Source organism: Hippoglossus hippoglossus, chromosome 16 (assembly GCF_009819705.1).
Source record: "Hippoglossus hippoglossus isolate fHipHip1 chromosome 16, fHipHip1.pri, whole genome shotgun sequence".
NCBI classification, from domain to species: Eukaryota; Metazoa; Chordata; class Actinopteri; order Pleuronectiformes; family Pleuronectidae; genus Hippoglossus; species Hippoglossus hippoglossus.
The window spans coordinates 415,663-430,710 of record NC_047166.1 but is presented as its reverse complement, the minus strand read 5'-3'; the positions used below and the strand labels follow the sequence as shown (position 1 = coordinate 430,710).

The following is a 15,048-nucleotide window of genomic DNA, read 5'->3' as shown; positions in this document are numbered from 1 at the left end:
CTCCTGCTGTTCATGAACTATGAAAATAAGACATAGGTGGGGGGTGCAGGGTTGGCCGGAGAAGATAAGAGGGTGAAAACCTTCAGATGGGTGTCAAGTTTATATCAGTTCAACTTCTATGTTGTTTTTATATCTCACAAAACATGTCATGAGTGAAATCTGCAGTAAAATATAACTGACAAACAAATAAACAATGTTAGCTACACTTATCTGAAACTCACTAGTTTAAACACAGAATACAGAGTAACATAGAACACAATGACAATAAAAACACAAAAACGTTAGAAAATAAACTCCGACTGGAACAAATCATTAGTCTGTGGAGACACACACACACACACACACACACACACACACACACACACACACACATACACACACACATACATTTGATCCTTGTGGTGAAATATGAGGCTCTACTGTCAATCCAGCTTCTCCATGTCTGTGATTGGTTATATGCAGTAAACCCCGCCCCTTGTTTGTGCACTCGCTTATATCTCGTGGAAAACCTTAATTAACTTAACGAGTGGATCACCATTGTCATGTGACCACTGAAGCCCAATTCATGCTACTGCTTACAAGGGCGTAGGTTCCGTGCGTGCCTACGGCATAGCTTCACCGCAGATCTGCTTTGTTAGCTTAAGTTGAGCCAGATATCGGAAAGATATCCGTGGTACGTTGAGCTCACTTCGTAGTTCAGCCCCCAGATGTTTATACAGTCCTGCTCACCATTATTGGCACCCCTTCATTTTTTGCATAACCTGTACAATATCTTCAGAAATAAATGGAAATGTACCAAATTTATATCATCAGGATCTTTTAATTGGAGGTCCAAAGTAATTTAACAAAGAAAATAGTTTTTTCAACTTGCATATTGTAATTTCAAAGAAGAAACAGAAAAAACAGCAGCAACAACGGCTCCCCTCTTTAATCTTTGGTTGCACACCCTTTGGCAGTGACGACAGCCTCCAAACGGTTCTTGTAGCCATCTATAAGCTTCTTGCACTTCTCAGCTGGTATTTTCTCCCACTCTTCCTTTGCAATTTGTTCAAGCTCTTGAACGTTTGCAGGGTTCTTTTCCCCAATAGCAGATTTCAGCTCACCCCAAAGATTTTCAATCGGATTGAGATCAGGACTCATTGCTGGCCATTTTAAAACAGTCCATTTTTTCCTTTTCAACCATTCCTGCGTGCTTTTGGATGTGTGCTTTGGGTCTTTGTCTTGCTGGAGGACCCATGATCTTCGACTCAAACCAAGTTTTCTTTCTGACGTTTCGCTCTAAAATCTCTTGATAACTCTCTGATTTCATGATTCCTGTGATACGGTCAAGGCCTCCAGTACCAGATGCAGCAGAGCAGCCCCACAGCATTATGGATCCTCCACCATGCTGAACTGTTGGTAGGGTGTTCTTTTCCTTGTAGGCTTCATTGCGCTGTCTGTAAACAAACTGTTGGTGTGCATTGCCAAAAAGCTCTATTTTTGTTTCATCTGTCCACAGAACATTTTCCCAGAAGGACTGCGGTTTGTCCAGGTACTCTTTGGCAAAGATCAGTCGTTCCTTTTTATGTCTTTTCCTCAGCAATGGTGTCTTCCTTGGCCTTTGCCCATAAAGCCCTGTTTGGTTTAGTGTGCGGCGTGTGGTACTTGTTGAAACCATGACCCCAGACTGTTCCAGGTTGGCCTTCAGGTCTTTGGATGTTTGACGTGGTGTTTTTCCCACCATTCGCACCAACCTTCGAAGACTTCGCTCATCAATTTTTCTCTTCTCCCCACGTCCAGGGAGGTTCTTGACAGTTCCATGCTTGGCAAACTTCTTAATAACATTACGCACTGTTGAAACAGGGATACCAAGGTCTTTGGAGATGGCCTTATACCCTTTGGAGGTCTTGTGTATGCTAATAATAGACCTTCTGATGTCCTCAGACAGCTCCTTTGTCTTCACCATTGTGACAAAGGAACAGGGAATAACAGGTGGCTTTTTAAAACACGGAAGTCATCATTCATTGGCTAATTAATGTCACATGGGCACAGACAATTTATCACAGGTGATTCTCATTTGTGATTTACCACAGGTGAGTCATAATGTGTTTCCATACTGATTTACAGCAAAGGGTGCCAATATCAGTGACACAGCAAGCTTTAAGTTTTTCTATTTCCCCCCCATTGTTTATTGTTTTAAATTGTTGTTTATCATTTGCTCTTTTGTATCAAACACGAATTCTCTATAGAAAAAAGTTGTTTCACTTGATTCATTTTTTTCAGGAGATATTCCACATTATGTACTTAAACTTCTTGGGTGCCAATAATGGTGAGCAGGACTGTAGTACATTTCTATAAATACAAATGATATAAATGAAGATTGAGGTCAGTTTCTGCTACGTCAGCAAATCCTGTCAGTGTGTGTGAGTATGTGTGTGTGTGTGTGTGTGTGTGTGTGTGTGTGTGTGTGTGTGTGTGTGTGTGTGTGTGTGTGTGTGTGTGTGTGTGTAGGGAACTGTATGTTGCTGTGGAAACACTTCTGCAGGAATCCAGCACATTGTTACCATAGAAACTGTGTTTCCATAGTAGTAACAGTCAGTGTGTGTGTGTAGCTGTATTTCCATCTCTGTGAGGACCAGTCAGAGTTCTTGTCCTCACACACTGAAGACAGGTGAGGACACAGATTTAAATTGTGATCAGGTTTGTGTGAGTCCAGGTCCTGGTCCAGATCCTGTTCGTGTTCCTGGTCCTGGTCCTGGACCAGGTCTTGACGACAGACTGTAAATGAATGAATGCACACGTCTCTACTTCCTCTAAGAATGAAGCTAAATTATCTCGGATTCAAACTCTGCCACCTTGTGGTGATGATGTCATTTACAGTCAGAGTCTGTGTAGTGATCTTGGAGCTGTGGTATCAAAGTCCTGCCCACTCAAGCTCTCGACCAATCAGGAGTCAGTGTCAGCTGTCAATCATCACGTCTCAGCCTGTTTTCATATCATCAAATAAGTGATTCAAACCAAACTGATCAGAAACACTTGAACAAACATCAGAGAGAGAAGAACGAGCTGAAACGACAGAAACATCTTTACAAACATTTATTTAACGTCTACTTTGATTTTTCTGTTTGGTCCCATCTGCTAACATGGAGGAGGTTTATGACCTATACGGCCTGCAGACACCAGGGGGCGATGCAGATGATGTGACAGTATTTACCCGATCTTTGTCTCATTGACTGTGGACAGTGACGGGGGTCGGGGGGGGGGGGGGTACCTGGATGTTGCTGGAGCGGCTCTGGAGCAGGAGGGGGAGGAAGGAGCAGGGAGGGGGGGAGGAGCGATGCAGCGGCTCAGTCTCAGTCAACATCATCGATAACTAACGATGAACGTTCTTCATCTCTGCGGTAAGAAAACACTTCATCTTCTTCATCAGCTGAGTGTGTGTTTCCGTGTGTGTCTGTGTGTGTGTCTCTGTGTGTGTGTCGCCAAATGTGACGGTTTGAGGATGATGCAGTAAATACAGCGTTTATCTGATCTCACACACACACACACAGACACACACAGACAGACACACAAACACACACAGAGACAAACACACACAGAGACACACACACAGAGACAAACACACACACAGACTCACACTGGTGTGTAAATATAGAAATCACTGCGTCAGAGACTGATGTAAAAAGAACAGAATTCCTTCAGTCTGACATCTTCATCATCTTCATCCTCCTCATCATCAGTGACTGTATAAAAGGACGACCACCGACTGTAGTTAACAGACCAGTTGTTTGGTCAGTAGTTGGTTAACCGCTTGTTTTGGTTTTTCGTCCACATCTGCACATCCTGCAGGGATCAGACGACAGCGTCACATCAGCATCTCATTATCTGCTCCGTCATGATTGGCTGTTCACAGGTGAACTGACGTTGTTTTCTCTCCTCCTCATGTGACGTCTCGTGAAGGACGGCTGCTCAGTGTTAAGCTCGGTGCTCAGGGAGTCTGAGGTGAGGGATCATGGGAGATGGAGGTCCCCTGCAGACCGAGGGAAATGCCCTCCTCAAAGCCGTCTTCCAGGGAAAGCTGAGGCTAACCCGCCTGCTGCTCGAGGGTGGCGCCTACATAAATGAGGGCAACGAGCGCGGAGAGACCCCCATCTCCGCCGCCTGCTTGGGGAGCTACGATGACCCGCAGACCCGGCAGAGGATGCTGCGTTACCTTCTGGAGAAAGGTGCGGACCCAAACATCCCAGATAAGAGCGGCAGGACAGCGCTGATGCATGCGTGTGCCGAGCAGGCGGGGAAGGAGGTGGTGACAGTGCTGCTGGAGAACGGAGCTGATCCCAGCCTCAAAGATTACTCTGGATCCTCCGCCCTCGTCCATGCTATCAACAAAGGCGACCATGACACCCTGCAGGTCCTGCTTGATGCCTGCAAGGCAAAAGGCAAGGAAGTTATTATTATCACCACTGACACGTCTCCGTCAGGAACCAAGAAGATAAAACAGTACCTCAACTCTCCCCCCTCCCCAGCTATCGTGGATAAGTTGTCTCCGGCCTGTATGTCTCCCTCGGAGGTGGAGATCGCCACCTCCTCCCCAGGAAGAGATAAGAGCGACGAAGGGATTTTCAGCTTTGCCCTCACATCAGCTTTACCTTTACCTTCAGCTCGACCTCCAGGTGAGAAGAGGCCCCCGCCTCGCAAACTGCTGAAGAGGCTGAACTCGGAGCCCTGGGGCCTGGTGGCGCCCTCGGTGCTGAGCAGCGTTTCTCAGGACCGGGTAGACCGAGGTCTGGAGGAGGAGAGTTGCTGTGATCTCAGCAGGACGGTTGCTGAGATTAACGGCCTGTCAATCACAGAGCCGGTCAGACCTCTGCTGTCACGGCGACACAGCATCGAAACCCATGACCCCTGCTCCCCCAAACTCATGGACCGGTCCTGCTCAGAGGACTGCCCCACCCTCTCTGGCTCCTGGGCTGACAAAGTTCAACAACACCAGATCTTGTATCGTAGGAACACGGCCCCGGAGTCACAGGAAAATGCTGGAGGACCTGGGGCAGTTCCAGCTCGGGTCCTGGCTTATCCGAAACTGACCCGGATGGAGCACTATGAGTCAGACACTCACCTCTGTCCAGAGTCCATCCCTGGATCTCCAGACTCGGGTCGGGTGTCTGTGGAGCGGAGGAGGTACAATGCCTCCCCCATGTCCCTGTTCACCAGCTCCCCCAGGGAGTCACTGGAGAACATCCCCAACTCTGTGTCCCCCATTACCATGCGCCGCCGTCCCCCAGGAATCCTGGAGCGAAGAGGCTCTGGGACTCTCCTGCTGGACCACATCTCCCACACCAGACCTGGCTTCCTGCCTCCACTCAACATCAACCCTCAGAGACCCATCCCCGACATCCGTTCAAATGGTAAGTCCACCTCCCCGGTTCATGCTGCACACAAGATCCTGGTCCCGGTGGCCCCGGCTTCGCCCAAAAGGGGGCTGGACTTCAAGATGAAAAAGAAACTCATGAGGAGACACTCAATGCAGACGGAGCAGATGAAGCAACTCTCCACCTTCCAGGAGATTCTGGCTGAGAAGGTCGTTGAGTCCAATGGAGATTGATGACAGGAGGCTTCGAAGCAAGGCATGATGGGTAGCTGAAGAGATGTAACCATGACGAACACATTTAAAACCACATCTTTGTATCTGTGGAGAGCTGCATCTACGAGGAGTTCCGTTAAACCAGATTTAAATCTGAAACTAGAATCTGATTCTGAGTTAACATCAGATTAATTTAAGGTTGTAACAAACAGAACTTCCTGAAAACTTCGTGAAGTAAATCTCAGAGGTGGAGTCATGTGACACCTGCTTCAAGAGCTTCAGGTTTGCATTCACATGAATCTTAGATATTTTGACTTCACGACTGAACTGTCGATGAATCCAGAGTCCGGACTTAAATGAGCAGGTCTCTTCTGTTCAGGTCCTGATTGAGTCGCCCAAGTTCCCTCTGAGCTGAACCAATCACAAACTCTTCAAAATATAACATTTCCTCCAGTCGAGTAGAAAAATATTTATTTCACAGAGAAAAGCGACGCGAACGTTTGTCTCCCCTTCGACGATTTAAAGTGTCGACGACCAGGAAACGTGTTTGAGATTATTTTGCTTTGAAACTGAGGAGTCTGAAGGCAGCACCATCTGCTGGACAAATACGAAACAAAAAAGAAAATATAAAGTCAATAAAATTCGCAGTTTGTCGTTAAGTTAAATGTCACATTTTTAATGAAAGGTCAGAAATTAATGACATTTATTTAGTTTCATATAATCTTTGCTAAGGAAACATTAAACTGTGGAGTTCAGGTTTCGATCAGATGAAACATTTATTTTCGGAGTTTTGTCGAGTCGTCGTCGTCGTCGTCTGATGAACCACAGGAAGTTTTCTGGGTTCAAATTTCGTCACTTTCCTGAAGCTTCCTCTTTTATCCACTTCATTTAAAAACTGATGAATGTGACGACGCTCAGACTTGATGTTTACAGACGCACTAACTTGCACCAAGGTCGTGTCCATGTTCCAGCTGAAGAAGACGGTCGGAGGCTCTGAAAACTAAAAATAACATAATGAATTTTGTTTCATTCATTCATAATGAATCGACTTTGCTGTTCATACAGTAACTTTTCACTGTTTCAGTGTAAATGAATCTTTATTTCACAGAGAAAACGTCGCAACACACGAAACTTAAGGTCTAACTCTCAAAGACGCTGTGTTGTCTGTAAATACCGGAACGACTCCTGGTTCAGCCACAGGTCAAAGGACAAAGGCCCAGAGTCCAGTTCAGACTGATCCAGCACAGAAGTTGTTCACAAACTGAAACTAAAGAATGTTTCACCACTGATGAAAACGAGAAAAATAAACATTAAGAATCCTGTTACGTCGTCGTGACGACCAGGCAGTGAGTCAAACAGGCCACACATCATCATTAACAAACTGCAGCTGATGAACCAATCAAACACACCGAGTTCAGCTGTTCCATCAATTCCAACTCATCGCTGTGGTTGCCATGGTTTCTGAATCTTCCCTGTGACTGTAAATATTGGAACAATTAAAAACTACAGGAAGTGAAGTTGTAGTTTTTCTCCTGGTTGTCACAGAGTCTGTTTCATATTTGAAGAGTTTTGTTCCTCAGCTGATTCACTGTTGATCTGGATTCCAAAACCGTTTCTCCATGATGTGAACAGTGGAACCTGTCAACCTGTCTGGTTCAGACTGGTTGAATCTGGTTCAGACTGGTTGAATCCGGTTCAGACAGGTTGAATCTGGTTCAGCCTGGTTGAATCCGGTTCAGACAGGTTAAATCTAGTTCAGACTGGTTGAATCTGGTTCAGACTGATAAAATCTAGTTCAGACAGGTTGAATCTGGTTCAGACTGGTTGAATCTGGTTCAGACTGATAAAATCTAGTTCAGACAGGTTGAATCTGGTTCAGACTGGTTGAATTTGGTTCAGTCTGGTTAAATCTAGTTCAGACAGGTTAAATCTAGTTCAGACTGGTTGAATCTGGTTCAGACTGATAAAATCTAGTTCAGACAGGTTGAATCTGGTTCAGACTGGTTGAATTTGGTTCAGTCTGGTTAAATCTAGTTCAGATTGATTGAATCTGGTTCAGACTGGTTGAATCTGGTTCAGACTGATAAAATCTAGTTCAGACTGATTGAATCTGGTTCAGTCTGGTTAAATCTAGTTCAGACTGATTGAATCTGGTTCAGACGTGGGTCCGGACCTTGCTGTTGTTGATACTTGAAGTTTAAACTAAAAGTATTTTTGTAATCCCGTCAGCTGACAGAAACGTTTGTTGAATCTGTGTGAATCTATTTTTCTTCTTTGGTTGTGACGCAAACTGTGGAATAAAAACTTGTTTCATCTTCTGTTGTAACAACAGTGACTTTCACCGGTCAGAGTGATTTACTGACCTGAGCCTCATATATATATATATCCTTCATCAGCTGGATGTATATATATATATTTACATACATATGAACACGTATATACACAAACGTCATGGAGACATCAGGCCAAAATGTTTCAAGAAACTAGTTTTTTTTTCCTGAGTAACAAACTTTTGGTTTTATACGACGTGAAACATCATGAAGTGAAACTCACCTGGTCCTCAGATCCAAGTGGACTGATGGAAAACCAGCAGGGACGATACACTCGTCATTTAAAAGGATAATTTAGTCTGAAACTAAACCTGGTTCATGTTTAACCAACCAGAAGAAATAAAGTTCATCACTGAGCCGTTACTTAACCAACAACTTGTCAGTTACTTAACCAGCTAGTTAACAAACCGTCACCTCGTCAGTTCAATTTCAGGATCCATCAGTTTTTATTTTTTTAAACTGAACAAACTAAAAACAGACTAATATTGATCAGATGTTATTGATCAGAAAAACTTAATTTGACTGATAGTGATATGTAGAAGGAATGATGTCTCACTCCTTTAAAATTCGTTAGTCAAACACAGGACTAGTCACAGAGATAGGACAAAGATGCTTCCCTCTGATTCATATTGAAGGATACAAAAACACATTCTGTAACGAGACATTAAAACCCACTCAAATTTAAACAGTGAGACATCTTTTCACCGTACACTTTAATAAGAGGACACAGTTCAGGTTGGTGCAGATAGAAGTGAAGGAAGAAATCTCACTTTGTTAAACAGACAGATTCCATAGTGACACATCATTACAAAGATAGGACAGACACTGTGTAATCAAATGTTTAAAGTTGATATCATCACGATTATTCATTTGAATTGATCTCACGTTACTTTCACAAAAACATCATAAACAGAGATAGGAGTTAAAGATGTGTCACTCGGTAGGACACAGTGGCATATAAACATACTGTAATGAGATGCATCAACACAGATAGGAGTGTAAAGTATGAGCATCACTAGGTTCATTTTTTGAAGAACTTCTTGTTGAGCAGGAAGATGAGCAAGTTGACGTTTATCTTCGCTTTATCGAACATCTTCATCACGGCCACGCCCTCATACTGCAGCTGCAGCAGATCCTGCAACACACAGAGAGAGTTTTCACCTGCAGGTAACATACCAGCAGGACTGATGAGATCTGGCCTGGTCTGTACCTGGTACTTGAGCAGAAATTCTTCCATCTCGACTCCAAGAAACCGAGTTTTGACTCTGAAGCTTCCTCGCTCTGGACCAGCAACGATGTCAAACACCACGTTTTTAAACCTGGAACAGGAAACCACACACAACTGTTTACGATGCTAAAACACGTAAAACAGCTAACGACATTAAATGGATAGTTCACTGATAAATTGAAATTCCTTTATTATTTCCTCAGCACTACGATGGGGCGGGGGGGGGAAAGCAGAAAGCAGAATCTAAAACAACTGAAGTAACTGGTGATCACTTCTTCAAACATAATAATACAACAGAAAGATACTGTGGTGTCCCTGTAAATGTCCTCCGATATCCTCCTAGGAGGCGTGTTCACGTTGGCACACGAGCTCTCGCACAGGGGGCACGGTAACATCACTACTTCCGTCTGTGACATTTAGGTTTAAAACAGTGTAAATTACGCCATTTTGAGTGGACTATGAAGGTCGGGGGCTTGTGGGACAGCTTGACACCACAGCAGCAGAATGAGACACGTTGTGTTCTGTTGTTTTATAACGTCACCAGTTACTTCAGTTGATTCTGCTCTGACACTTTACACCTGAAACTCCAGAAGTGCTTTGTGGACTCAGACACTTCACCCCCCCCCCCCCCCCCCCCTCCAACATAGTAGAGAGTAGATCATGAGTTTTTAACGGTTTACGTTAAAACGCTTGAGATTTACAATTTGCGTCGTATAATAACGTGACGTATACACGCGTGTTCTCACTGTGTCGGAGGCAGGTCTTCGATCTCCAACAGAACTCCTTTCTCCTGCAGCCGGGTGGCGCTGTAACTGAGTGCAGGAGGCTTCTTCTTCCCTGTGCTCTCTGCTGTCTTCTTTTTGTTGGATTTACTGTCAACCAATCACATTGAGTCAGTGTTTCAATCTTCTGTGATGAGGAACTCAAACAGCCAATGAAAGTGGGATGTTCCACCTGTACCTGGTAGTCAGATTGTCCAGACAGGAAGTGATGTAATGTCTGTAGTAGTCCACCTGTTCAGTTTGGAAGCTGCTCTTCACCTCCAGACTGCTCAGAGTGTGACGGAGCTTCAGTAGCTCCGCCCCCCGACGCTGACGGCGCAGACGCTGCTGCCGGATGTCCTGTAAGTGGGGGGGGGGGGGGGGTGTGTGTGTGATTAAAAGACTTTAACCCGGTTTTTAAAATCACATGATGTTTAGTTCCGTGACAATGTTTCTTCAGATTTACAAAGTCACTGGATTCTGTTGTTTTGATGAGAACGTCATGAACTCACCGTCATGTATATACTTTAGTTATTGTGAAATTCTTTTGATTAGATTATGTCTTTATTGTAATTTAAATCAGGAGGCGTCGTACAACATCTGACAGGTTTTAACCGTTTCATGAAGGTTTTTAACAAGAGCTCTGATTGGTCAGCAGTGAAGGAACAAGAAGTGTGTGTGTGTGTGTGTGTGTGTGTGTGTGTGTGTGTGTGTGTGTGTGTGTGTGTGTGTGTGTGTGTGTGTGTGTGTGTGTGTTACCTTGGCAATCATCTGTAAGATTTGGTTTTCAGTCTGAGGTGATGTCAGGACACCGAGTCCCTCTAGACGACGAAGACTCCTCAGAATCTTCCTCTTCTTCTCCTCCAGACTCAGGTTGCCGTTAGCGACCAATGACTGGTTTCTCTTCATCTTTTCAGGGGTTCGAGCATCTTGTCGTGCTCTTCGCTGCATCAGCCAATCATGGCAGACTTCCTGTTTGGACAAACCACTTACAGTTTCTGTCTTACCGTAACCTTAACTTGACCTAACTACACCCAACCAAACTAAAGGTGATCTAAACTAAATTGTCCTAAACTAATTGAACCTGAACTAACGTATCCCAACCTGACCTAGCTTGACCGAACCCGTCCTTCACCCTGTCCCATCACAGAGCACCTGGAGTCTTGGCGATCAACGACTGACTGGAGGCTTAACAACCTAAGTTACCTTAACAAGTCAGCTATTGCTTCGCAGTTTATGTTAGCTAACGTTTACTCACCAAGTTCTTTTGCTAACTCTGGTTTTCTTCTGTTTCAATCACTTCTTTACTTCAGCTGAAGTTAGCAACCAGCTCATCTCATTAATTCATGTAACGATGTGAGGGTTAGGGTCGCTGTAACTTTGTAAACACGTATGAATGTGTGTGAGTTACCTGGTCATGTGATGGGGACCTTCTCAGGATGTCACTCAAAGTGTCACCTGGTTGAGTCCTGATGACGTCGATGATCAGCTGCTTTGTGCTGGAATTTTTTTGCGATAGTTTTAAAAACATCATAAAAGGCAAAATAACTGATCTTAGTCCCATGAGCAAGGTAACAGACTAATTAACACAAGCAGGTGATGCTAACAGGCTCAGTTACCTGAGCAGCAGACCTCTGGCGTCTGGTTTGTCATCGGAGTCGTTGAAGATGTCGAACTTGTTGGTGAGAGTCAGAGAAACTTCGGTCTTACAGCTGTGAGTCAGAGCCGACTCTGGGTCTGATGGAGTTAATGAAGACTCTCCTGGAGGACAGAAAACATTCAGACCTGAAGATCCTCATGTTCCTCATGGTGGCACTGACTCATCAAGTCCTGAAGCTGTTCACAATTTACAGAATTAAATAAATATATAGTTCCGTTTCGTTGTAAACGTGTGCGTTTGTAATGTTGCGTTTTCTTACACTATATCACAGGTTGTGTTCTCGTGTTGATACTTCAAAATGATTCTCGTCATTAGTGAGTCGTCTTCTACAACATTCTGTCACTTGTTATAGTTTGTGTTCAGAGCTTTTTATAAACAGTCTGTGATGCAGAGTGAAGTTAGAAAACTCTGTTCATCCTCCCTGGTTTATCTGCACTGAAGAGTTTACAATCAATGTTTTTCATCAAATGAAGCTGAATTGTCTTTATTACTGTTTATACTGTATGTGTAGTTTATATATAAGTTTGAATGATTTACTCAAGTGATGTTATTGTTTCATATTTTTTCAGTCTGTTAAACAACCGACAATCTTAATTTTGAACGAATCACGTGTTAAAAATAACTCAACACTGAACTTTCTGTGATTAATAATAAACACAAAGAGACAGACATTTGTGAAATTAGTAGGTAGATTATATATTCTGTCAAACATTCATTCATTATAAATATGCCGCGGCTTTGTTTCTTGATCTAATTAATGAATCAACTATTAATAATAAAGTAGGAACACTGCAGTAGACGTTGCAGTACCAGTGAGTTCCTGCAGGGGGGGCACTGGTCCGAGGTCTTGCAGCAGCAGTCTGAGCGGGTCGGAGGAGTCGGCACACAAAACGTCCTGATGCTCCAACAACAGCTGAACAAAGAAACACAGAGGAAACAGTAAACTGCGTCCAGGTCCAGACTGAGGTCCAGGCCCAGACTGAGGTCCAGGCCCAGACTGAGGTCCAGGCCCAGACTGAGGTCCAGGTCCAGACTGAGGTCCAGGCCCAGACTGAGGTCCAGGCCCAGACTGAGGTCCAGGTCCAGACTGAGGTCCAGGCCCAGACTGAGGTCCAGGCCCAGACTGAGGTCCAGGCCCAGACTGAGGTCCAGGCCCAGACTGAGGTCCAGGTCCAGACTGAGGTCCAGGTCCAGATTGAGGTCCAGGCCCAGACTAAGGTCCAGGCCCAGACTGAGGTCCAGGCCCAGTGTGTGCTCACCTTGTGCGTGTTGAGCAGCTCACTGACAGAGATGTAGATGACGGGTCTGCTGACAACGAGCAGCTCGGAGAACTCGTCCACGCTGAATCGCTCCTCAGGTTCAGGAACGTCACACACGCTCAACAGGAACTTCCTGTTAGCATTAGGGTTAGCAGTCAGATGTCGTTCTCTTCTGTAACGAGCAAGAACCTGAACCACAGTCACATGGTTACCATGGTTACGCCGACACTGACCTGAACCTGGTATGAGTCTGGCTGATGTACTGGTTCAGAGCTCTAACGTGGTGTCCGTCTCCGTGGAAGCGTTTGTTGGCAGCGGCGTGTTGCAGCATGCGAGCAATAGAGCCCAGGACGTGACGCTGCTCCGGTTGCAAGGACGAGCCGGCCGACCGGTCCACGACATCGAACCCGTCCGGAGCCACGATGGCCGGGTTCATGTAGCGATAGTAGACCAGGTTACCTACGATCTGTCAGAGGTTCCATGTCAAATCTGAAGGTTCTTAACAACCGGAATGTTTTTACAGGTTCTACTGTTCAAATATTTACACAGGTTCAAGACATATGTGTATATGTAAATGAGAAAGACGCTTTTATTGTGAAGGAGTGCCTCCGGGCTCTACTTCCTGTTGCTCACCTTGTAGAGCTCGTCGTCGCTGGCGTCAGGAAACTTCGTCTTCAGAGCGTCTCTGAGAACCTTCGCTGTGTAACGCAACCCGTACCTGAGAGGACAACGTCAGGGGGACAGGTGAACTGGGGAGGAGGTGAAGTGGGGAGGAGGTCAAGTGGGGAGGAGGTGAAGTGGGGAGGAGGTGAAGTGGTGGACAGGTGAAGTGGGGAGGAGGTGAAGTGGTGAGGAGGTGAAGTGGTGGACAGGTGAAGTGGGGAGGAGGTGAAGTGGGGAGGAGGTGAAGTGGGGAGGAGGTGAAGTGGGGAGGAGGTGAAGTGGTGGACAGGTGAAGTGGTGGACAGGTGAAGTGGGGAGGAGGTGAAGTGGTGAGGAGGTGAAGTGGTGAGGAGGTGAAGTGGTGAGGAGGTGAAGTGGGGAGGAGGTGAAGTGGTGAGGAGGTGAAGTGGGGAGGAGGTGAAGTGGTGAGGAGGTGAAGTGGTGAGGAGGTGAAGTGGTGGACAGGTGAAGTGGGGAGGAGGTGAAGTGGGGAGGAGGTGAAGTGGTGGACAGGTGAAGTGGGGAGGAGGTGAAGTGGTGAGGAGGTGAAGTGGGGAGGAGGTGAAGTGGTGAGGAGGTGAAGTGGGGAGGAGGTGAAGTGGGGAGGAGGTGAAGTGGGGAGGAGGTGAAGTGGGGAGGAGGTGAAGTGGTGAGGAGGTGAAGTGGGGAGGAGGTGAAGTGGTGGACAGGTGAAGTGGTGGACAGGTGAAGTGGGGAGGAGGTGAAGTGGTGGACAGGTGAAGTGGGGAGGAGGTGAAGTGGGGAGGAGGTGAAGTGGGGAGGAGGTGAAGTGGTGGACAGGTGAAGTGGTGGACAGGTGAAGTGGTGGACAGGTGAAGTGGGGAGGAGGTGAAGTGGTGGACAGGTGAAGTGGGGAGGAGGTGAAGTGGGGAGGAGGTGAAGTGGTGAGGAGGTGAAGTGGGGAGGAGGTGAAGTGGTGAGGAGGTGAAGTGGGGAGGAGGTGAGGAGGTGAGGAGGTGGAGACGTACGGCAGCTTGTGCAGGTTGCATGTGATTGCGTTGAGTACTCGGTCCGTCAGGTTCTTCAGGTTGATAATGGAGACGTCAATTCTTCTCTGAACTTCAGGGTGAGACAGAGCGTCCTCAGGTGAGACATCATAAGGTAGAGTGCTACAGACAGGTGAGACAGACAAGACAGGTGAGACAGACAGAGAAAGGGGCAGTAGGTGGGACAGACAGGTGTTCAGGTGTGTACTCAGACCTCTTGAGTCCGGTCTGGCTCTCAGTCTGGTTGATCCAGGTCTTGTAGACATCCACTGGGTCAGTCCTGATGCTCAGAGTCCGGTCCTGCAGGACGTCCTGCAGAGCAGGACACAGCGCCTCCCGCAGGACGTTCTGACCATGAGCGCGACGGTAAAAGTTCACCAGCATCTTGATGACAGTGGGATTTCCTGTGACCACATCCTGAGGCTGATCCACCTTCAGGCTGACACCATCACACAGAGTATTGATGAGTGTGTATTACAGTGTGTGTGTGTGTGTGTGTGTGTGTGTGTGTGTGTGTGTGTGTGTGTGTGTCTCACCTGATCTCGTAGCGTAGCGCCTCAGTGAAGAGCTGCAGCAG

The 15,048-nt window shown here is 46.1% G+C and overlaps 2 protein-coding genes and 1 long non-coding RNA gene across 4 annotated transcripts in view; 2 read left to right on the top strand and 1 right to left on the bottom strand.

Moving 5' to 3' along the window:
* The first annotated feature begins 3,245 nt into the window (after nt 1-3,245).
* On the top strand, nt 3,246-6,073 carry LOC117776631 (ankyrin repeat domain-containing protein 34A). 2 transcript variants are annotated; one of them, XM_034610743.1, is made up of 2 exons: nt 3,246-3,380; nt 3,893-6,073. In XM_034610743.1, the coding sequence occupies exon 2, from the start codon at nt 3,992-3,994 to the stop codon at nt 5,582-5,584; it is 1,593 nt and encodes a 530-aa protein (XP_034466634.1). In that variant the 5' UTR covers nt 3,246-3,380; nt 3,893-3,991; the 3' UTR covers nt 5,585-6,073. The 2 variants fall into 2 exon arrangements, with proteins under 2 accessions (XP_034466634.1, XP_034466633.1); XM_034610742.1 differs by having other exon boundaries at nt 3,277-3,380; nt 3,940-6,073.
* Nucleotides 6,074-7,203: 1,130 nt separating this feature from the next.
* On the top strand, nt 7,204-7,891 carry LOC117776641. The gene is made up of 2 exons (XR_004616466.1): nt 7,204-7,466; nt 7,547-7,891. It is a non-coding gene; the product is annotated as an uncharacterized LOC117776641 (long non-coding RNA).
* An 892-nt stretch (nt 7,892-8,783) lies between these two features.
* iqgap3 (IQ motif containing GTPase activating protein 3) overlaps nt 8,784-15,048 on the bottom strand; it is a 16,486-nt gene continuing 10,221 nt past the window's right edge. The window contains exons 25-38 of the mRNA XM_034610736.1: nt 15,008-15,048; nt 14,686-14,910; nt 14,454-14,594; nt 13,435-13,519; nt 13,035-13,267; nt 12,802-12,934; nt 12,353-12,455; nt 11,502-11,643; nt 11,294-11,381; nt 10,642-10,854; nt 10,082-10,242; nt 9,868-9,993; nt 9,104-9,212; nt 8,784-9,028 (exon numbers count right to left, since the gene is read on the bottom strand). The exon at nt 15,008-15,048 is cut by the window's right edge and continues 123 nt beyond it. Of these exons, the coding sequence (XP_034466627.1) occupies nt 8,915-9,028; nt 9,104-9,212; nt 9,868-9,993; nt 10,082-10,242; nt 10,642-10,854; nt 11,294-11,381; nt 11,502-11,643; nt 12,353-12,455; nt 12,802-12,934; nt 13,035-13,267; nt 13,435-13,519; nt 14,454-14,594; nt 14,686-14,910; nt 15,008-15,048 (1,914 nt within the window). The 3' untranslated portion in view covers nt 8,784-8,914. The remainder of the gene's footprint in view (nt 9,029-9,103; nt 9,213-9,867; nt 9,994-10,081; nt 10,243-10,641; nt 10,855-11,293; nt 11,382-11,501; nt 11,644-12,352; nt 12,456-12,801; nt 12,935-13,034; nt 13,268-13,434; nt 13,520-14,453; nt 14,595-14,685; nt 14,911-15,007) is intronic.